Below are 23,181 nucleotides of genomic sequence, written 5' to 3' on the forward strand. Positions count from 1 at the left end.
CTGTTCCATGTGGTTTTATTATAAATGCATTTTAGTTTTGTAAAACCACACTGACGTAAAAAGTATTATTTTTTATTCTGTGATATGACTTTTCCTATATACAGAGGATTTACCATTGCCTGTGTTCTACAGATTTATTTGTTTTTACTTGTTGAATAAAACAATTACAAAGAAACGAAAGAAATGTGTAAGGCCTATATGAAGATTATTAAATAGAACTTGCTAATTTATACAAAAGGAGAGAGACACTTATGCTTTTGAATGAAAATTTTTCTATTGTGAAGAGGTATATTTTTCCCTAAGTAATCTGTATATTAAACATAATTTTAGTCAAAATCCCATTGTAATTTCTCTTTTAACCAAAGTTCTAAACAATTTGTTATTGATATGAGTAGACAGATTGAGCAAAGGAAAAGAAACAACTCAGACCCAGAGCAGTGTGATGATTACAAGAGTGAAGGCAGGAGAGGTAGAGAGGGTGAGGGGAGATCAGTGGTGATGGAAGGAGACGTGACGTGGGGTGATGAGTACACAACAGAATATAGATCATGTATTATAGAATTGTACACCTGTATAATTTTATTAACCACTGTCACCCTCATTCAATTAAAAAGAATTTAAAATATTTATAGATAAAAAAATAAATATGAGGAGAGGAAAAAAATGAACAGACAGTTTGGGGTTCAGGGTTAGACACAGTTATATACATGGAGATTTGATATATAAGGTGGTATTTTACATCAGTGGGCAAATTGGCTAGCTCTATGGATGTGAAAATGAAGTTAGAGTCTGTGTTATATCTGACACCAAAATAAATTTCAAAGGAAGGACAAATTGAATTTCTATACAATGAAACAAATATTAGAAATATAGGTGAATATCCAGTATTGATAGCAACTAGCCATATATCACTGTTGAATACTTGAGATGCAGCTAACCCAAAATTGAGATATTTTATAAGTATGAAATACACACTGGATTTCAAAAACTTAGCACAAAGTGTGTAAAATATTCTATTATTTATTGACTACATGTTGAAATGATAATATTTTTGACATCTATTTTAGCTTAAAAAATTAATTTCACACCTGTTTCTTTTTATATTAAAATGTGGCTACTAGGAAGTTTACATATATGGCTAACATTTGTCATTTATGTTCTATTGTAATGGAATAAAAAGTGCTGCTTTAGAGTCAGGGAAAGACTTAAGTATGACACCAAAACTAGAAACTGAAAGGAAAGGAAAGGAAAAACTTGATCATTTTTCTATACTAATAAAAAGTTTCTGTAAATCAAAATGACCATAAAGGGAAAAAACCAAAAAATTGAGAGGAAATATTTGCAATTTTGGGTTAATGCCTTTTTTAAACAAAAGTCTTAGAAAAGAAACAGATATCTCAATAGTGAACAGCAATGGACAATGAAGAGAAATATTTTAAATGGTAATACATATGAATCATAAGCATATTAAGAGTTGATCTCACTTTATATCAAGAAATGAAGCCTGACCAGTGGTACCACAGTAGATAAAGCATTGGCCTGGAACACTGAAGTTGCTGGTTTGAAACCCCAAGGTTATTGGCTCTGAGCGTGGGTCAATAAAATAATGGAGGTCTACACATATTGATACATAAAACTTCATAATATATCTTTTGTGTGTCTGTGTGTCACAGAGAGAGAGAGAGAGGGTGAGGGACAGATAGGGACAGTCAGGCAGGAAGGAGAGATGAGAAGCATCAATTCTTCATTGCGGCTCCTTAGTCTCCCTTAGTTGTTCATTGATTGCTTTCTCATATGTGCCTTGACGGGGGGCTGCAGCAAAACAAGTGACCCCTTGCTCAAGCCAGCAACCTTGGGCTCAAGCCAGTGACCTTAGGCTTCAAGCCAGTGACATTTGGGCGCAAGTCAGTGACCATGGGGTCATGTCTGTGATTCCACACTCAAGCCAGCAACCCTGAGCTACACCTGGTGAGCCCATGCTCAAGCCAGTGACCTTGGGGTCTCAAATCTGGGTCCTCTGCGTCCCAGTCTGACGCTCTATCCACTGCGGCACCACCTGGTCAGGCCATAATGTATCTTTAAATAAGTAAATGTTGCAAAGCAAACTGTTGATGTGGCCTCAGTTTCTATACCCTCTTCCCCCACACCCTCCCATAGGAAATAGAGAGGAAGAGCAGACAGATGCATCTGGAAATCTTTATATTAAAATATTAAGTGTGGTTTTGCCTGAGAATTGGTGTCATGGTATCGGTGAAACTAAAGATGGTTTTATTTTTTTCTTATTCATCTGTATCAATATTTTATAGTATGTATTTGTTACATTTAAAGTCAGGAAAAAATATTTGTATTTGGAATGAACTGTGACTGAATTAATCTCTGGCCTGCTTTACAAATAATTGTAGGATGCATCTAAGCATGAACTTGGATAAGGAAAGGAAGGCAAAGATAGTGAGAGTCTTGAGATCAACATTTATGAGTAGCCAAAGGGAAAGGCTGTGAACAGAAAGGAGCCAAAACTCCTTGGAGAAGAAGAGCAAGTCCTCACCAAGTATATAGGTGAAGCTGGAAGGCTCAGTCCCTGACGGTCACTAACCCACACGTAATCTGTATTTAGTCACATGCTACCATAAAGCAGAATGCTTTTTAAAATATTAGTTTGTCCATGAAAATGTATTTTGGAATACAGATTATTTACGGTTCTGGAAATCAGATATCCAGATTAAAAATATAACCATTCTTTCACATTCTGAGGTAATGAGAGCTATGACTCTTAAATTTTAAAGACTGATAAGTTGTTCTTTGCATGATTCTTATACATGAATATTTTTACATAAAAATAATCTTCATATTTAATTTAAAGTTATATTTTTAAATTTATAATTATGAGCTATACTTAAAAGTAAGTGTAAAACTTGTATTATCAAAAATTTTATTATTTGAAGAAATTGCTGAATATTGTTTAATGGAGTAATATTGCTTTCTCATTGAATTTTTCTTAATAATTATTCCTTATATCTTTAATTTACAGAACTGCTTCCCAAATTTATTTAATGAAATTTTCACCAGATGGAGAATTTTTTGCCACTGCTGGGAAGGTAATTTATGAAAATGCTATTGACAGATTGTGTTTATATATTTGAAACTTCAAAAAAATTAGACGGTTTTATTTTTTTATTTAAGTTGAAAATATTTTGTTTAAAATGTGAAATAGTAAAATTTGGTTCAATATGACTTTATTAAAAGGCAGTATGGTATAATTGAAATAGCATAGACTTAAAGGTAAACTGTCGTTATTAAAACTGCCATTTACCAGCTTTTTGATATTGGGTAAATATACTGCTCAAAAAATTAGGGGATATTTTATAGCTTCATATTCATTTTGAAATATCCTCTAACTTTTGTGAGCAGTATAGTTAATTCCTTTGTGCTTTGGCGTTCTCATTTATAAACTGAGGATAAAAAAATTCTACTTCAGATCATTCATCATAGGGTTAATTTAGATAGTAGAAGTAAAGTGATTGGCATGGTGTCTTGCATGTAGTATACTATCAATGAACTATTGCACTATTTATATTATCTTTAAGCTGACATATATTAAGGATTAAGATATAAGAAATTACAGACTTTCTAGAATGACATTTGTAATAATTTTCTTTGTCATTACCTATTGATTTTAGAATAATGTATTTCCTTGAAAATGTTTTATTTTTAATTATTGGTTCACAGAGCAGTTAATGCACAACTGAAGTTACTGTTCTCATTGCTCAAAGCCTTCCTCGGGTTAAGGATATGAGATACGTACTCTAAATCCTCAGTGAGGTTTTTTTAGGAGAGAGTGGAGCTGTTATTCTGATTGACTTTAAAGGTGGGAATGCAATTATGGCTTAAGAGTAAAACCTGGTACATTTTAATCTCTCTTGTTCCCTTATTTCCCAGCTTAGGAGGTGCAATTTTTATTTTACTTAGGTTATTTTATATAGTAGTAGTTTTTAAATGCTTATTATCATCTTCGATATTTTCTTTGTACATCATGTGATAATTCATGAAAACTGCCCTTTTCAGACATTATTAGTCTTTGTAAGTCTGTTAGTGGTAATGCTTTCTTATTTGATATTTGGGTAAGTGGAAAAAGAACCCGTAACTTATCTTTCAGTCTTTTCTGAATGACTCCATTTTCCATACTGTATGGTAACTAGAATTTTCCTTGAACCAACCCTTGCATAATGTACGCATTCACACATTTTAATTCTCAGAGCACAATAAGGAATGCTAATAGAAAAGTATCAGAATCAGAGGTTTTCCTTTCAGTTCCTCCATGCTCAACCCCTTTTCCCATCCCTGTTTCTGTGATTGGAGAGAAAAATCTTACATTTGCTATTTAACTTAACCATTAAATCTGATGTGGATGTTTTTCCATGTTTGTTTGTTTTTTTCTCTTAGGATGACTGTCTTTTAAAGGTATGGTACAATGTAGAAAACTGGCGGACAGCTGTTACCTCTCCAGATAAAAGTTCAGAAAAACAATCCCAAGGAGAAATTGACTTTTCTTTTGTATATCTGGCCCATCCTCGAGCTGTAAATGGATTTTCCTGGCGTAAAACCAGCAAATATATGCCTAGGTCAGTGGATTAGTAATTTTTCTCATGTATTAAGAAAACATCATCTTTGGGACTTTGACTACTTTTCTTACTTTGAAAATTCATAGGTATAGGACTTTTACCTATGAAGATTCAAGTAATATTAGATAGTCCCTGACTTGCAAACTTCTGGTCACAGGTCAGCTGTGATTGACATTTAAGAGGAAAGCCATGTGAAAGAATAATTTACTTCTACAGAGTTGTGCATCTTTTTCTTCTCTGTGTTATGATTCCAATTCTTGTATCCCTTACTTATTCTCCATATTGTTGTTTGCATGGACTTTTTCAAATTTCATTACTTTATCTAGTACCGTCTATGTGTATCTCCTCCGGTTAAAAAAAAGCAAGAACAAACAACCCCTAGCTTTATTGAGAGGACATAGCAAGAGACTTCAAACATTTATTTAATTATATCCAACATCTTTGAGGAAAAGAGAGTGGGTTATACATTAAGATGCCCTGAACCTAGGTATTAGTTTAACCTATACGTGCATATACAAGCACTTCCTTTCTTCCCTGTAGCACTTACAAGACTTGATATCCCATTGAATTGTTGTCTGTACTTAGTAAGTTATACAGATTACTTAAGTATAGATAGAAATCCCTTTTTTTTTTCACATGGCCATTTTCAACTTGACCATACCGTGGAGCAGTACAGTTTTTCCCTTTATGTGACCTGCAGTGTCCTAAACTGATCTGTGGTAGTGTGCCTGGACCATTTGTTGGCTTCAGTTTTGTTCTTCTGAGGCAGCAGAATATACCTAGATTTACAATATATATATATATATTAAGACTTCTTTAGATCAGTTTAAGGTCCATAGCAAAATGGAGGGGAGGGTATAGAGATTTCCTATATATCCTTTGCTCTCAGACATGCATAGCTTCCCCTTATGTCAACATTCTCCACATTTGTTAGAATTTATGAACCTATATCAACATAGTATTATCACCTAAATTCCATAGTTTACATTACAGTTCACTCTTGATGTTGTGCATTCTACGGACAAATGTATAATAACATGTATCTGTTATTGTTTTACCTAGCTTTTGAGCTATTTTCTGGTGTGACAGTTATTATTCTTACCCCAGCTCCCCATTATAGGAAAGAATATGAGTAGTATACTCCGGGAACAGTAATGCTTCTGTTGTTAGGAGGATGTGTCAGTCTTTGGGCTAAAGAAGAGTGCTGTAGACAACCTATATTGTTAGCAAAAGCCCCTCATCCCAGCTTTACTTTGAGAACTATTGCTTAGTAACTCTAAGATCATTGCCCACACATGTAAAAATGTGTTTAGAATAGACTGAGCTGTGGCATATGTTAACTCTTCCTTTAAAAGTTGTAAATCATCCCAGTAAAAATAGCTATCATCATGAACTGTGAGCCTTTTAGAAGTATCTTTTAAAAGATTACATCATTCACAGGTTAATTTCTTCTAATATGTCCAATTGTTTTCATTCACTGATGCTTAGGCTACCAGCCTTCTAAAAAAAGAGGCTTAAAAATATTGTATCTTTTAGGAGAAGTGAGGTCTGCTCCTAACCTAGTTCACTCAGTGTTGGCAAAAAGGCCCCAAGAGCTCTTAACAACTAAATTTTGCATCATAGGGAGCTGTGATATATAATTATAATTTTCTGTTAGTTATGGCATCTTTTAGAGGTCTCCAGAAATTTACCTTTGGATCTATGTCATTTAAGACCAGCTAATCTCCCTGAGCTCTCTCATTTTCATTTTTGTTACTTTCTTATGAGAATGAGCGACATCCCATCAAAGATATGGCATCTTCTCTGGGTAATATGGGAAGTTTGTTTTTCACATAAAATTAAGATACTCAACCAAATGGTAATAGTATGCAAGGGACTGCTGGCTTGAGAGAATAATGGGGAGGTGTTTGTCATAAGCATATACTTCTTTACTAATTAAAAAATTGATAAATGTAGGACAGATTGGGAGATTTGATTATATCCTCTAGAGACCTCCAAAAATTAGTGTAGATAACTAGTTTCAAACTGTGTTATCCTGTTGTTACATCAAAATAGGTGGGGTGATACACCCATAACATGGTTGCCTTCTATAAGGTTATAGCTTTTAATTTATTTTATTTTTTGGCTATACCTGAGTATGATATGCCATTGATGAAAGAATTATTGATAGATATCCTAATGAAGAAGTGAGGAAGGAGGATTTTGCCAGAGAAATGCCTCAAACAGATCAGAGTGTTTCTTACATGCTCTGCCTATATATTACCTGCCAACTGTTTACACTGACTGTCTGTAAGGTTAGCTATCCTGTAAGGTGAGGAAAATCACATGGGGTCACCCATTCAGGGTCAAAGCCCTCTTCTTGCTTCTGAGTTGTGTACTTTTCTTGCTTAATTTGCTGCCCTTGCCTAAGTTCTTATGCCTTTTCTGACTGCTGTCTATTTAGCCCTTTAGTCTCCTACATTCTGCTTTTCCTTGGTAAGCCTTTCCATTCTGCCAGTTGGCACTACCGATTGGCACTATGAACCGTGAACTTTCCATATTTCCTTTTGATATATTTTCTTCTGTTTCTGTTTGTTTACTCTTGATCTCATTGCCACTGCCTGTGTGTGAATGTATTATAGAGAAACAGAGAAGGAAGGGGGGGGATAGAAGAAGGGCATAGGGGACTAGAGGGAAAAAAAAAGAGGGAGAAAAAAATGAAGGAGGAGGGAGAGGAAGGAGGAGGGGGAAAGAAGAAATTGTTTGAAAAGGAAGGAAGGAGTAGGAAGCGGGGAGAGGTAAAGGGAAAGAAGGCAGAGAGATAGCAAGGAAGGTTAGTCTGGAGAGGAGAAGCTGAGAATTGAAGGGGAGAAGCCCAGGGAGTGGGTGGCAAGGGAGAAAGAAGAGTAGACAGAGAAGGGAAGGAAGAGGGCAGGAAGGAGACAGATGAGAGAATAGAGGAGGAAAGCTGAAGGGAAGAGCAACCAAGACAAAACATGCTGTCTCCCTTTTCTTCCCCTTTGCTATAGTTCTTTTATGATCAGGTAGACATATTTAACAAAGCGACTGCTACAGAATATTTTTATTTCTTTTTATTTAGTTTAACGTACTGAGTTACTTGATAGAAGTCTTCTACTGATTGTTTTTAAACAAATATGTTTGAAAGAGTGTCTATTACAGGATATTGGGACTCTTTTTTTCTAAAGTTTCAGAGTGTCCCAATAGGAGGTAGTTTTTGTTGATGGGGTTTCAACCTTATATTTTGATGCTTCCATAAGCATCAAATGCTTATTAATATATGTGCAGTTAGTTTTGCTTTTATTTTGTGGGGTGGCAAGACAGTAAATTCACTGACAATCAGGAATGATTCAGGGAGGAGGTGGCTGTACGTCTTTCCTCATTAATTTTCTGTTCTTACACTTGACTGCTTTCAGCATGTATGTTAGGCAAGGGAATAAGTGTACTAGTTAATGTAGCCTGTTAATTACCAATGTGCATGTGCCTGTACAGGAAGTAAAAATGAATCATTATGAAGTATTTCAAATAACCATTCACTGAGTAGATCAGAAAATTTAAAAATTTTAATAGATGTAATTGGGTGTTTTTCTTTTTAACTGAGGGATTATGGCACGATTCCAGTCTTTATTCTTTAGCAATAAGGAGAATCTTAGATTATTGAAAAAAGAATTACCAAATTCTAGGCAGAAAAGAAATAGGTTAGCAAGCATTTGTTGCGATAAAATCAAATACCTACTCAGTTGTAATTTTGACTAAAAATATTCCATACTTGTGCATTGATATTTTCTTCATTGGTACTTTAGCTGTGTGTGTGCATTATAATAGAAACATTGTAGAATGTGATACTGTGTGAATTTATATTTTTGCCTCTAAAATATTTATTTCTTAGGGCTTCTGTATGTAATGTACTGTTGACTTGCTGCAAAGATAATGTGTGTCGTCTTTGGGTAGAGACATTTTTACCAAATGATTGTTTACTACATGGAGGTGACATCAACCATTGGACCGAACCAATTAATTTAACAAATAACTTGGAGAGAAACGCTTCCAGTAAAGAACGAGTTCAAAATACTTTAGATGTGAGTGTTCTCGCTAGATCTTATTTCCTACAAATTTTAAAACATTTTGTACATAGAATTGCCTTTTTGTAATATTGGTCATAATATTCAGTCATATGGATAGTTATAAAAAAATGTCTTAGAAAAATCTCAGAAAATTTTCAGTTTTATTTTGTTTAAAACATGTCCTTAAGGATTTTGTTTACAGTAAACAACCATTATAATTATGAAGTTAATCTTAGTTTAACTGATTATAAGAAAAGGATGCTTACACTTATCTTAGCTAAAATAACAAAGTCTGAGGAAGCAAAGGTGTGACTTTAAAATTATTTATTTTCTTTAGAATTTGGGTGTTTTGTCCTGTCTTAATTACAGGAATGATTAGAGTAGTTTTGTCAGATTCTATTCTACGATTATCTTTAGAACCTCTCAAAACTGGAAGTATTTATTTTACTAAGTAGTGTAGAAAGTAAAAGTCAATTTTTGATGTTTGTACTAATTGAACATAGACTAGTAATGCAGATTCTTTTTATTAACACTAAAAACAGGAAGTGGTCTAAAAATGATTTATCTTTGAATGCTATGATTATGGAACAACTTTTGAATTACAATAGTGTTCTAATGACTCAGAATATTATTAAATATATAATACATGGAGACTCAACAGTTAGGAATCTGTCTACTTTTAGACCTTGAATTCTGTATAAACTATTTTATCTGAAGAATGAGAATAACAATATTTGCGATGTCTGCCTGGACCCTTATGCAGTGGATCAAATGAGATTATCTGAAAATGCTTTGTAAATTATGAAATACCACCCTAATTTATTATGGTAATATTATCCAGTGCTTTGTGGTCATAGGGAGTAAGCCATGGATACAAAGAAAACAGTATACATAGAGACGTCATTGTCCACAGACACATTATTGTAAAACCAAAACTTTAAGTTCAGAAAATTAATTATCAGGAAATAAAACCAAATAAAATTGTAATGTATTGTGCGATATTTCAGAGTTGGTCAGTTTAAGTTCTAAGCTTCTTTAGGTTTCAAATTTGCTATACAAAACTACTGAAAGCTATTTGTACATATAAACTCATCTGAAATAGAATATCTGTAATGTCTAACAATACTGTATAGCTTATGCATATGTCCTTATGACAGTATAGGCATTAGTTTTACTTTGTTATTCACACAGGTCAATCTGAGACATTTCCGTAGAGGTCGGAGGAGATCTCTGGCCTTTGTAGCACACACCGGATACCTGCCGCATCAGCAGGACCCACATCACGTCCACAGGAACGCTCCGCTGCATGCTAATGCACTTTGCCACTTTCATATCGCAGCCAGCATCAACCCTGCCACGGGTAATGAGCACTGTTCAAAAAAGGTTTTTGGAATTGAGTAGATTGATTTGATAATAAGTTATTTTTTTAGTTTTAAATAGGTAAAAAAATTGGAGGTGACTTTCTTTGTTAATTTTTCATTATAGCCAACTCACTAGCTACACAAAATGAGACTTTTGTTTATTTCTTTGTTCCTTAAGGCTATATATGGTTTGTGATTTAAGATCTTGATAAGCCATTGAGATACTTTATTAATGTATTCACAAATTGAGATTAGAGTTAATACTTATCACAGATTAGGATTTTATAATTATTGTGTAGTTGTTAAAACCAATGTGGTAGAGCCCTGGCTGGTTGGCTCAGCGGTAGAGCATTGGCCCAGCGTGTGGAAGTCCCCGGTTCCATTCCTAGTCAGGGCACACAGGAGAAGCGCCCATCTGCTTCTTCCCCCTTCCCCCTCTCCTTTCTTTCTATTTCTCTCTTTCCCTCCTACAGCCAAGGCTTCATGGGAGCAAACTTGGCCTGAGTGCTGAGGACGGCTCCATAGCCTCTGCCTCAGGCACTAGAATGGCTCTGGTCGCAACAGAGCAATGCCCCCTGATGGGCAGAGCATCGCCCCCTGGTGGGCATGCCGAGTGGATCCCGGTCGGGCGCATGCGGGAGTCTGTCTGACTGCCTCCCCGTTTCCAGCGTGATCTGGAATGCTGAGGTTGCCGGTTCAAAACCCTGCACTTGTCTGGTCAAGGCACATATGGGAATTGATGCTTCCTACTCCTCCACCCTTTCTCTCTCTCTCTCTCTCTCTCTCTTTCTCTCTCTCATTCTCACTCTCCTCTCTAAAATGAATGAATAAATAAATAAAAATAAAATAAATAAATAAATAAATAAGCCCCAACTGATCATAGCTGGTACATTTAAAGTAGAACCATAGAATATTACTGGGAAAAAATTAAAACAGTATTTGCCTATCATTAATGCCATCTGTATAGAAAATGAATAGTAAAAGCCTTTTTCATCTTTCTCGCACCCTACTTCTCCCCAGAAGATAAGCATTAATCTGAAGTTTTTATGTATTTGGGATATTCTTAAGCATAAATTTAACATCACCTATTTTCCTATAGCACACTGGATTTGCTATATTGCATTCTTCAAAGAAACAGTGATAAATATGATCCATTAGTTATTTGAATAAAAGTGACAAGTGCTTTGATAAATTAAAGTGTAGAGATACTTGTGGTAGGAATAAAGAGTATTTGATGATTCTCTTTTATTTGGTTGACTACAGTCCCAGCTCTAAAAGAATTCACGAGCCAAGGAACTGTAAAGGGTAGTGTTATTATTTTTGTTTAAAAGGTATACAGGCTTGGAAAAAATCATTACTTTTATCAAAATATATACATTGACAATACGGTGTATATAAGATGTGTTGCACCTGAAACCTATATAGTTTTGTTAACCAGTGTCACTGCAATAATTTCCATGTAAAACTAAGTTAAAAATAAAGACCAGGCCCTGGCCGGTTGGCTCAGCGGTAGAGCGTCGGCCTAGCGTGCGGAGGACCCGGGTTCGATTCCCGGCCAGGGCACACAGGAGAAGCGCCCATTTGCTTCTCCACCCCTCCACCGCACTTTCCTCTCTGTCTCTCTCTTCCCCTCCCGCAGCCGAGGCTCCATTGGAGCAAAGATGGCCCGGGCGCTGGGGATGGCTCTGTGGCCTCTGCCTCAGGAGCTAGAGTGGCTCTGGTCGCAACATGGCGACGCCCAGGATGGGCAGAGCATCGCCCCCTGGTGGGCAGAGCATCGCCCCTGGTGGGCGTGCCGGGTGGATCCCGGTCGGGCGCATGCGGGAGTCTGTCTGACTGTCTCTCCCTGTTTCCAGCTTCAGAAAAATGAAAGAAAAATAAATAAATAAATAAAAAAAATAAAGACCAGTGGGATAAATGTATCTACACACACACGCACACACACAAATGCTCTCTCTCTCTCTCTCTCTCTGACAAAGTTTATAATACCCAGAGGAAACTTTAAGATTTGTGGAATAATTTTGAGTCTCTCTGAGTAAAAGACAATATTTTTAGATTATAGAAAGCTTGAATTCTCACTTGGAAAAGGCTAAGGGCCTTACTTCCAGTGGAGCATCTCTTTGACTTCCTTTCAATAAGGAAAGGTCTAAAATGTTTCTTAGATTGTAGGTCCCTAAGGAAAATCCCTACATACAAACAAATCAAAGCAAAATATTATTAGTAGGTAGACAGACACAATTTTTTCCTGAAATTATAGATCTTTTGTAATGACCTTTCTGGATGCTCTATTTCTTATTTAAAACCCCTCTCTCAGGTTTGGCCTTATTTATTTGCCAAATAGAAACAGGAGAGGAGCTTGTAAGAGCCTATTCTCTTAGTTCTGTTTTTGATATCCTTTCCATGAACGTTCCTCATAAAAAAAATGACTTAAATCAAATTCTTTAAGTGAGATCAGGACAAAGAAATGTGTTTTTTGTTTTGTTTTGTTTTTAAAACCAGAATGCTTCTGCTAAAAGCCAGCATTAGTCCTTCCTTGTGTATCTAACAGCTAAGTCTGTCATCTACCAGAGGCATTCCTGATTTTTTTGGGGGTTGATTATAAATCAAAAATCAGAAAATTCTACCGATTAGGATTCTTGCAGGCCACTGTCTTAATCCCTGCATTAGTGTTTATCACCTAGAAACAATGGAATGGGCAGTTAAGTCCCTCACTGCTTTTATTGAATGTTTAGTCTGTGCCAGTATAGGGACTGAAGATAGTGACAGGAAGTGGAGAAAGAAGGGAGATAAAAACATGTGATCCTTGCTCTCATGAAGCATAGAATTAGACTACATTCTCTGAATCTATTTCAGCCTTTACTCTTCAGCAGATACCAGCATGAGCTACACTTAGATGTAATTTAATATGATAGACAAATTTTTTTCTTCACCTCTATTAATTAGGGATTGTCATAACTTACTTTGAATTTGTACTTCAAAATGTTTAATTTAGCAATTATATCGAAAGTAATACCAGGGGACAATATTTTTATAGCTGATTTGGTTCTTCTTGAATGCCTTTCTTGAATATAAGAAGGGAACATCAATTTTTCACTTTCCAACATCGATCTTGATGCTAATAAATAAGCAGTGTCTTAGAGTTGTATTGATGGGCGGGGTCATTAAAAAAGTTGAAATTTCAGTCTGTTAAGTAAGAAGGAAAGTTGTTGTGCAGTTAAATCACTGGTTCCTTTGATGTCATAATGATGGGTTTTGCCTGGTACATCAGGTTAAAATATGTTTCTTAACACAGTGTATATATAAATTAAGACTTATTAAAATGTTTCTCAATGAGAATTTTTTAGAATTAAGGAAAATATATGAATATAAAAATAAATTATTATACATGACCTAGAATATATAATTTTATCTCCTTTATAATAGGTATGTTAAATTTACCATTAAGTCTGTTATCAATAATAAGTGGCAGACTTTATATTGAGAGTCTTATTTCTAGATTAAATAAAATGTATTGCAGAGGTTTAAAGATAAATGGAACAGTCAATAAAAAATGAGACCTGGATGTTTTGTTAGAAATTTTAATTGTGTTTTTGTTTTTCTTTACAGACATTCCACTTCTTCCTTCTATTACATCTCTAACTCTAAGTGAACATGAAGAGAAGAGTGGACCTTTTGTGGTACACTGGCTAAACAATAAAGAGTTACATTTTACTTTGTCCATGGAAGTCTTCTTACAGCAACTTAGAAAGAGTTTTGAACAGCCATCTTCTGAGGCCAGTGTAGAAGACTTGAATCAGGCAGATGTAAAATCTGATGAAGGTAAAGCTTTATGAAGGATAAAAAATGTAAATTTTGTTCAAAATAGCAAACATTTTTTTTTTTTTTGTATTTTTCTGAAGGTGGAAACGGGGAGAGACACACAGACAGACTCCCGCATGCGCCAGACCGGGATCCACCCAGCACGCCCACCAGGGGCAATGCTCTGCCCACCAGGGGGCGATGCTCTGCCCCTCCGGGGCGTTGCTCTGCGGCGACCAGAGCCACTCCAGCGCCTGGGGCAGAGGCTAAGGAGCCATCCCCAGCGCCCAGGCCCAGGCCATCTTTGCTCCAATGGAGCCTTGGCTGCGGGAGGGGAAGAGAGAGGCAGAGAGGAAGGAGGGGGGGAGGTGGAGAAGCAAATGGGCGCTTCTCCTATGTGCCCTAGCCGGGAATAGAACCCGGGTCCCCCGCACGCCAGGCCGACGCTCTACCGCTGAGCCAGCCAGCCAGGGCAGCAAACATTTTTATATTAGGGAAACACTAGCCACTGTCAGAAATAAACTTCAAAATTGCCATTGCATTAATACAAACGTGGACTAGCTCATTTAATAATTTAGGGCAGGGGTCCCCAAACTATGGCATTTCTCTATTGATGGTATTTAAATTTATTTAAATTGTTTTTCACTGTATTGATAATGGTACAATGACACATCTTTTCATCATTGTGTTAAGTTTGTATAGCATAGATTCCTAAGTATGGAATTGCCAGGTATAAACATTTTAAATTTCAATAAGTTTCGATAATTTCTGCCATATATGTTTTTTTTTCTTTTTTATTTTATTTTTACTTTTTCAAGAAAGAGACAGATGGAAAGACAGGAAGGGAAAGAGATGAGAAGCATCACCTTGTAGTTGCAGCACTTTACTTGTTTATTGATTGCTTCTTGTACATGCCTTTACTGTCGGGCTCCAGCTGAGCCAGTGACCCCTTGCTCAAGCCAGTGACCCTGGGCTTCAAGCCAGCTACCTTTGAGCTCAAGCCAGCAATCATGGGGTCATGTCTGTGATTCCATGTTCAAGCCAGCAACCCCGCACTTAAGCTGGAACCCTGCTCTCAAACTGGATGAAAATATACTCAAGCCAGCAACCTTAGTGTTTTGAACCTGGGACCTCAGAGCCCCAGGTTGATGTTTTATCCACTGTGCCACCACCGGGCAGGCTCTGTTATATATTTTTTAATTTAACTTTTTAAATCTTATTTTCAGATTAATTTCAGATGTACAGCATAGTAACTTCTGCCAAATTGACCTCCAGAAATGTTTACCAGTTTATACTTCCTCTACGTACATTCAAATATCTTTTTTTCACATCCTTGCTATTATACTATACTATGTTACTTTTTGCCAGCCAATATGAGGAAAATGCCATCTTGTTTTACTTGGCATTTTCTTGAATGCAAATTGAACAGAATTATTTTAGCCCTTTCGTAGTTTGCTTCTTCATCCTCTTTTCCTGATTTTCTATTGAGTTATTTTTTTCTTAATGATTTATATGTCTTGACCAATTTTTAAAATCTGGTAAACAGTCTAACATTTTTGAGAGTCTCTTTTAAGAAAGTCTCTCTAGCCTGACCATGTGGTGGCGCAGTGGATAGAGCATTTTTTTGTATTTTTCTGAAGGTGGAAACGGGGAGAGACACACAGACAGACTCCCGCATGCGCCAGACCGGGATCCACCCAGCACGCCCACCAGGGGCAATGCTCTGCCCACCAGGGGGCGATGCTCTGCCCCTCCGGGGCGTTGCTCTGCGGCGACCAGAGCCACTCCAGCGCCTGGGGCAGAGGCTAAGGAGCCATCCCCAGCGCCCAGGCCCAGGCCATCTTTGCTCCAATGGAGCCTTGGCTGCGGGAGGGGAAGAGAGAGGCAGAGAGGAAGGAGGGGGGGAGGTGGAGAAGCAAATGGGCGCTTCTCCTATGTGCCCTAGCCGGGAATAGAACCCGGGTCCCCCGCACGCCAGGCCGACGCTCTACCGCTGAGCCAGCCAGCCAGGGCAGCAGGACTGGGATGTGGAGGACCCAGGTTCAAGACCCTGAGGTCACCAGCTTGAGCGCGGGCTCATCTGGTTTGAGCAAAGCTCACCAGCTTGGACCCAAGGTCGCTGGCTTGAGCAAGGAGTCACTCGGTCTGCTGTAGCCCCACAGTCAAGGCACATATGAGAAAGCAATCAATGAACAACTAAGGTGTTGCAACGAAAAACTAATGATTTGATGCTTCGCATCTCTCCCCGTTCCTGTTTGTCTGTCCCTATCTATCCCTTTCTCTGACTCTTGCTCTGTCTCTGTAAAAAAAAAAAAAAAAAAAAAGAAAGCTCTCTATTCCTAAACAGGAATAGGAATCAGGGTATTTGAATAGAGGCCATAATATACATATTTACCTTTGTTAAGTTGTTATACCAGTTTATTTTTAATTACCTATGTGTTGAAGAAAATCTGAAAATTGGGCACCATAAATGTATTTGTTTAAAATGTCCTATCAGTTATAAGTGCATATACCTAGAGGATAGGTGGTATAACAGACTCGGGTTTTGGTAAATCTTAGTTATGAAAAAAGTGAAAATTACATTCCAATAATGTATTTTTAAAATTCAGCCCACAATTATAGCGCTGGCTCCAACTACCTCATTTTACCATAAGCCAAACTGAGATCCAGACAATTAGTGGGTCTCACTGCTAAGTAGTTAATTGTGGTATACATCTGGGTTTAGAAACCAGTTTACCTATTTTCCTGTTTAATAATAACCCTTCTACCAATACTGCACTGACTCAGGTCTAAAGCCCTCCTGATTACCCCATTAACTACAGTGGCCTTATATTCCTGGAGCAAGGTTATTTCTAAAGGGGAGCCCATTTCTTGTTTATGAAAACTATTATGTTTTTCATCTTGAATGCATTTTTAAAGATATATCTCTATAGTAATAGCTTGATTATATTTACTTGATTCATGAACCTTTTTGTTTATAGAAATGGATGATGGTGTTGATGATCTGAAAATAAATCATGAAAAGAATGAATTGAGTGGTGATAAAATGGTACCGAACTCAAGTTTTATACCATTACCATCAGCTGCCATTGATCATCAGATTGAACTACTTCTGTCTGAATGGAGTAAAAATGCAGACATGCTATTCAGTATACATCCCATGGATGGCTCTTTGCTGGTTTGGCATGTGGATTGGCTGGATGAATACCAGCCTGGTATGTTTCGTCAAGTACAGGTACTATCAAGATCTCTGAAGAGCTACTTCCTTTTAAATGTGGGCACAGTTTTGTAATACTGCCTTATAAAATTTCATGTGTTCTAATGCTCACTTTCTTAATTCTAGGTGTCCTTTGTTTCCAGAATTCCTGTAGCTTTCCCCACAGGTGATGCAAACTCTCTCTGTAAAAGCATAGTGATGTATGCCTGTACCAAGAATGTTGACTTGGCTATTCAGCAAGGGAAACAAAAGCCTCCTAGCCTCACACGTTCTGCATCAATGCTTATCTCTTCTGGCCACAGCAAATCAACTAATAGCTTAAAATTAAGTATTTTTACCCCTAATGTTATGATGATTTCAAAGCATGCTGATGGCTCTCTGAATCAGTGGCTAGTCAGTTTTGCTGAGGAATCTGCTTTTTCTACGGTTCTCAGTATTTCCCACAAATCCAGATATTGTGGTCATCGCTTTCATCTTAATGATTTAGCTTGCCATTCAGTATTACCATTATTATTGACAACATCACACCATAATGCATTAAGGACACCAGATCTTGATAACCAAAACCAACCCAATGATGCTGTAAATACTGAAGATTTGGCACAGCAGAAGAAAAGCCCCGTTGATGTGGCAATTCAGGACCCCAGTGCAGTTTATAGTGAACTAATTCTTTGGAGGGTTGATCCAGTTGGGCCATTGTCTTTTTCTGGAGGTGTTTCAGAGCTTGCCCGGATTAATTCTCTTCATGTTTCTGCATTTTCCAATGTGGCATGGCTGCCCACTCTTATACCCAGTTATTGTTTAGGTAAGCATTCTGATTTTGTTTTAATAAATTTAAATTTTGGACATTATTGTTTAAGAGTTGACTTTTAACTGTTTGTAATTGCTTTGTAGGTGCATACTGCAACTCTCCTAGTGCGTGTTTTGTAGCCAGTGACGGACAATACCTGAGATTATATGAAGCAGTTACTGATGCCAAGAAACTTCTATGTGAGCTTTCCAATCCTGAAATTTCTGTAAGTAAATAGCTTTCAAAACTAAGCATATTATATAATTTTTAGACACTTAATTCATACTTATTGGGCCTGTTCAAAAATTGTGACATAATTTATAACACTGGGGAACAAAATTTTTGTTGCATCCACAAAAACACTTGTTCTTACCTAATTCGAGTGTGCTGATCTCAAATCTGACATTAATTTTTCTCTGTAAGCTACAGTTTTTTGCAATTCAAGATTTTAGGTTTTTATCTTTTTGTAAAATTTTCAACATTTAGTTTAACATAATGAAGTAGAATGTCTTCTTGGGCATCATGTTTGTGAAAATATAGTAATTTATATAATACATTAAATACACTAATACACTAAAAGATATGATTGCATCAGAATTTGTCTACAACAGTGGTAATCAACCTGGTCCCTATCGCCCACTAGTGGGCGTTCCAGCTTTCATGGTGGTGGTAGCAGAGCAACCAAAGTATAAATAAAAAGATAGATTTAACTATAGTAAGTTGTTATATAAAGGTTTATTCTGCCAAACAGCAAAAATCCGATATAAAGTACTTGGTAAGTAATTATTATTATATGCTTTAACTTGCTATAACTCTGCTTTATAAATTTTATAAAGTAAAGTTAATTTCCTACTTTATAAATCACCATTACTCTGGAACCGGTGGGCAATTAGAAAACTTTACTACTAACAGAGATACAAAAGTGGGTGGTAGGTATAAAAAGGTTGACTACCGCTGGTCTACAATTTCAAAATAGAACATATTAAAACATTTATTTTAATCATAAAATTTGCACAAAACTTATTTAAATTATATTCGGGCAAAAATTTATGTTTGTGTACTTGTTGAGTACACAATCTCATTGTATGCTCCAGCACTAACAGCTCCAAGATTTTCGGGACACTTATCAAGATGACTGTTCAGGAAGTGAATCTTAACTCTCAGGTTCCATCCAATGTTGCAGAAAGCCAACAGCATCCTTTGAACCAGAAGTTCATAGTTTTCTGCTTTTTTGTTGCCAAAGAAGTTCTTTGTAACTGCCACAAAAGACTGCCATGCTGCTTTCTCCTCCTTATTCATCTTCCTGGAAAATTCTTCGTCACGTATGAGGGTTCAAATTTGAGGTCCATCGAATACACCTGCTTTTATCTTCTCGAAAGACAAGGCAGGAAAAGCAGAAATAATATGTTGAAAGCATTCACTTTCTCTTCAAGCCTGAAATAACTGTTTCATTAAGCCAAGTTTGATGTGAAGTGGGGGAAAAATGATCCTGTCTTGATTAACTACAGGTTCATTCACAATATTTTGCATCCCTACTTCCAGAGCCTCACGTTTTCGGCCACTCCTTCTGTGTTTAGTGTTTCTCCTGAGCTCAGCTGTCCCACAAACACAGGAAGCAAGGATACTTCGTGAAACCTCTCTGTTGTCCTAGCAGGAAATTTATCATTTTAAGATCCACACAAATGTTCCAGTTATGCTTCTCATACTTTGAAAAGTTGAGGACAATTTTTATGTCATTCTTACTAAGTCATTCAATTTGGGTTGGCTAAACTGCTGAGGGGTTAATGACTGCTTGGCATCGGAAGAAGTCCCTTCAGATTCTACAACCATTTCCTCATGCATCTTATCAAAATACACTTGATCACCATGTTCACTTTCTTCGTCCTTAGAAGAAATAAAACCATTGAAAACTGGAACCGGGAGTGTCTCAGAGTGTGGGATAGGTCGTATTGCTGAAGGAATATTAGGATATGTGGTCATATGCTGTTTTTTCTTGCCGATGTCCTTTGTATGGATCAGACTGAAATAACAGTCACTGCTGTGGTCCTTAGATTCACGCCAAACCGTGGGAATACCAAAAGGCATTCCTTTGCGTTTTTCTTTTGTCCAGTCACAAAGCATTTCCTCACAATTATGACACACAATATGAGGAGCCCAATTCTTGTCTTGATTGCCAAGGGGAACCTGAAAATAGGCAATATATGCACGTGTCACAAATGATGAAATATTGCGCCTTTGATGTTGAAGTATGTAACAGCCACATATATAACAGAAGGTATCAGGACTATTCTTTCATTTACACCTACTTGAAGAAGTCATGATTCAATCTTAAAACAAAATAAGAGGGTGTTTTTATCAGATAATAACTTCTACATTAAAAACAACTACAATTATGTAAAAGTGATGTTTGTAAAACATTATTTGCCTTATGGTTATGTTCAATCCAAGAGTCATTACCCTTTAACTCCAATTTAAAAACCAATGGCATGCCATTAACTGTAACAAAAAGAAATAAAATTGCATAAAAACTAGAGCATGCACCAAAAAACGGATTTCAGATTTGGAATCAGTGATGCAGAAATATATAGAAACAGTTCTAAAACCTCATGCAGCAGAAAAGGAAAAAAAAAATTGTTCCCCAGTAATACATGTGTATGTTTTTCAGTTATTTTATTTTTTTCACAATTGCATTGTACCATTACAGTGATTCTAAGTTCCTTTAAAAAGAAGTCATTTCTTTCATTTATTCAGGAAGAAAGTCTAGTGTCCTATAATATGAGTTTCTGTAATATTGTACTTTTTGCTCAGAGATAAATTAGAACTAATGGCAGTATAATGTGAGAGTTATATTGCTTCATCTGCAATTTTTCTCTCATCAAGGGGAGCTGAAATAACAGGAGTGGAATTTTCATCTTAAGAAAGAAAAAAGCTCTCATTTCGGTTGTGTACAAGCAGCAATCTTTTAAACACCATTGCAAAGCTTTTGTCTTATGTTATAGGTTGCATTTCTTCCTGTGCCAAACTAATAGCAACCCACCATCTGCATTGTTTCAGCACCTCCAGCAAGCCAGCGTTTTCACATTTTTGGTTTTAGTATTTTAAAATATTCCCTGAGATAACTACTGAGCTTTCTGTTTAGAAGATTGGAGCTGTCTCCTCAACTATAAATTAATGTTTTTGTTAATGCCCTGGTAACATAATTGCATAGATGCCAGCGGTCTGTTCTAGTCCTGTTTTATTCCTAAATTATGTTTATTTTTAATGCGTGGTTTTGCAGAACAAACTTTTTTTTCAAAGCACATGTATAGCTTTTTTGTTTTGTTTTTATTTTTTTTTAGCGAGAGAAAAAGAGGCAGACAGGGACAGACAGACAGGAAGGAGATGAGAAGCATCAATTCATAGTTGCAGCACCTTAGTTGTTCATTGATTGCTTTCCCATATGTGCCTTGACTGGGGGACTCCAGCTGAGCCAGAGACCCCTTGCTCAAGCTAACGACCTTGAGCTTCAAGCCAGGGACTATAGGATCATTTCTATGATCCCACGCTCAAGCCGGCCACTCCGAACTCAAGCTGGTGAACCTGCTCTCAAGCTGGATGAGCCTGTACTCAAGCTGATGACCTCAGGGTTCCGAACCTGGGTCCTCTTCCTCTGAGGCTGACACTCTGTCTACTGCACCACCACCTAGTCAGGCTCAGGAATTATTTTAAATGCTGGAAATTTAGATGTGTGCAAAATGGATAAAAAAATTGATCTTATATTCTAATGAAGGGGTATAGGGGAAAACGGTAAAATTGTATCATATTAACAAATACCATGGAGAGCAACAGTGTAGCTAAAGCAGTAAGGAGCGCCAAGTAAGGTACTGGTCAGAGAGCCTCATTACAAAGATTCCATTTGAGTAAAGACCTGAAGGAGATGACAAAGCTAACTATAGGGATATTTCGAGGAAGAGTATTACAGGAAAAAAAGAGCAGCCAGGGCAAAGATCCTGAGTCCAGGACATGTTTGGTATGTAAAGGAGCAGGAAGGAGACCATGTGGCTGGAGCAGAGCAAGTGAGGCAGCCAGAGAATAGTCTGGTTCCAGTCCGAGAGTTAGGCCGGCCATACCATATGAGGCCTCATCAGCAATTATGGTTAACTTTGGCTTTTACTCTGAATAACATAGAAGCCATTGAAGAAAATGTCAGTGATATGTTCTCACTTAGGTTTTAAAAGGATTACTCTGATTGCTGTATAGATTAGACAAGGGAAGCAGAAGTGGAATCAGATCAATCAGGAAGCTATTACAGTAATCCAGGAGAGAGTCAAAGGGATTTAGAATTGTAGCAAGCAGTAGTTATAAAGATAAGAATTGATCCAATCTGGGTAGATTTTGAACATTGAATAGTTAGGATTGGACTGAATATGGGGTTTGTGTGAGAAAAAGAGGATGACTTTCAAGATTTGTAACTGAGCACTAGGAAAAATAGAACTGCTGTAAATTAATGAGAGGTTTGTATAAATTGCAGATTTTGAGGAGCAGGGGTATTCAAGAGCCTGACTTTAGACATGTTAATTTTGAGATGCCTGTAGGACATCTAAGATCCAGTAGGGCTAGTCTGGAATTTAGAGGGAGGCTGGTCTGAAGGTAAAATAAGTAGCTGTCAGAATCTACATTTAAAAATGTGGAGCTGGAGATCACCTGAGGAAGAAAATATAGTTGGAAACTAGTGATAGGATTGAACCCTGGGGCATTCCATTGTTAAAAGTGGAATGAGCCTGACCTGTGGTGGCGCAGTGGATAAAGCGTCGACCTGGAATGCTTAGGTCACCGGTTCAAAACCCTGGGCTTGCCTGGTCAAGGCACATATGGGAGTTGATGCTTTCTGCTCCTCCCCCTTCTCTCTCTCTCTCTCTCTCCCTCCCTCTCTCTCTCCCCTCTCTCTCTAATAAAAATGAATAAATAAAACAAACAAAAAAATGTAAATAAATAAATAAATAATTTAAAAAAAAAGTGGAATGAGTGTGGTGTATAAGGGAAGACAAGTGGGGAAAATTATTTCAAGGAGGAGGCAGTGATCTCCAGGATCAGATGGTGCTGATAGATCCAGTATGATGAAGATTCAATTTAACAATATGACCTTGACTATAGCAGTCAGGAATAAGTGGCTGAAGAAGTCAGCATATGTGTATAAGCAGTCTATCAACTTGTTTCTTTACCTCTGTCCTTCTCATCTCAAAATTAATGCTTAAAAAGCATCGATTCTTAGAACAGTTCCATGAGATGAAAGTCTTTCACATTTATGGATATAAAATACTTTTTTCCCCCTTAAAATCACCAAGCATTTCTTTTG

The 23,181-nt window shown here is 37.0% G+C and overlaps 1 protein-coding gene across 1 annotated transcript in view; it reads left to right on the plus strand.

The window, feature by feature from the left end:
* LOC136403400 (dmX-like protein 1) overlaps nt 1–23,181 on the plus strand; it is a 120,986-nt gene that overhangs the window by 95 nt on the left and 97,710 nt on the right. The window contains 8 exon segments of the mRNA XM_066382073.1: nt 3,029–3,095; nt 4,441–4,619; nt 8,506–8,695; nt 9,872–10,040; nt 13,648–13,860; nt 16,821–17,074; nt 17,183–17,861; nt 17,951–18,072. Of these exon segments, the coding sequence (XP_066238170.1) occupies nt 3,051–3,095; nt 4,441–4,619; nt 8,506–8,695; nt 9,872–10,040; nt 13,648–13,860; nt 16,821–17,074; nt 17,183–17,861; nt 17,951–18,072 (1,851 nt within the window). The 5' untranslated portion in view covers nt 3,029–3,050.

The sequence above is a fragment of the Saccopteryx leptura genome, chromosome 4 (assembly GCF_036850995.1).
Source record: "Saccopteryx leptura isolate mSacLep1 chromosome 4, mSacLep1_pri_phased_curated, whole genome shotgun sequence".
NCBI classification, from domain to species: domain Eukaryota; kingdom Metazoa; phylum Chordata; class Mammalia; order Chiroptera; family Emballonuridae; genus Saccopteryx; species Saccopteryx leptura.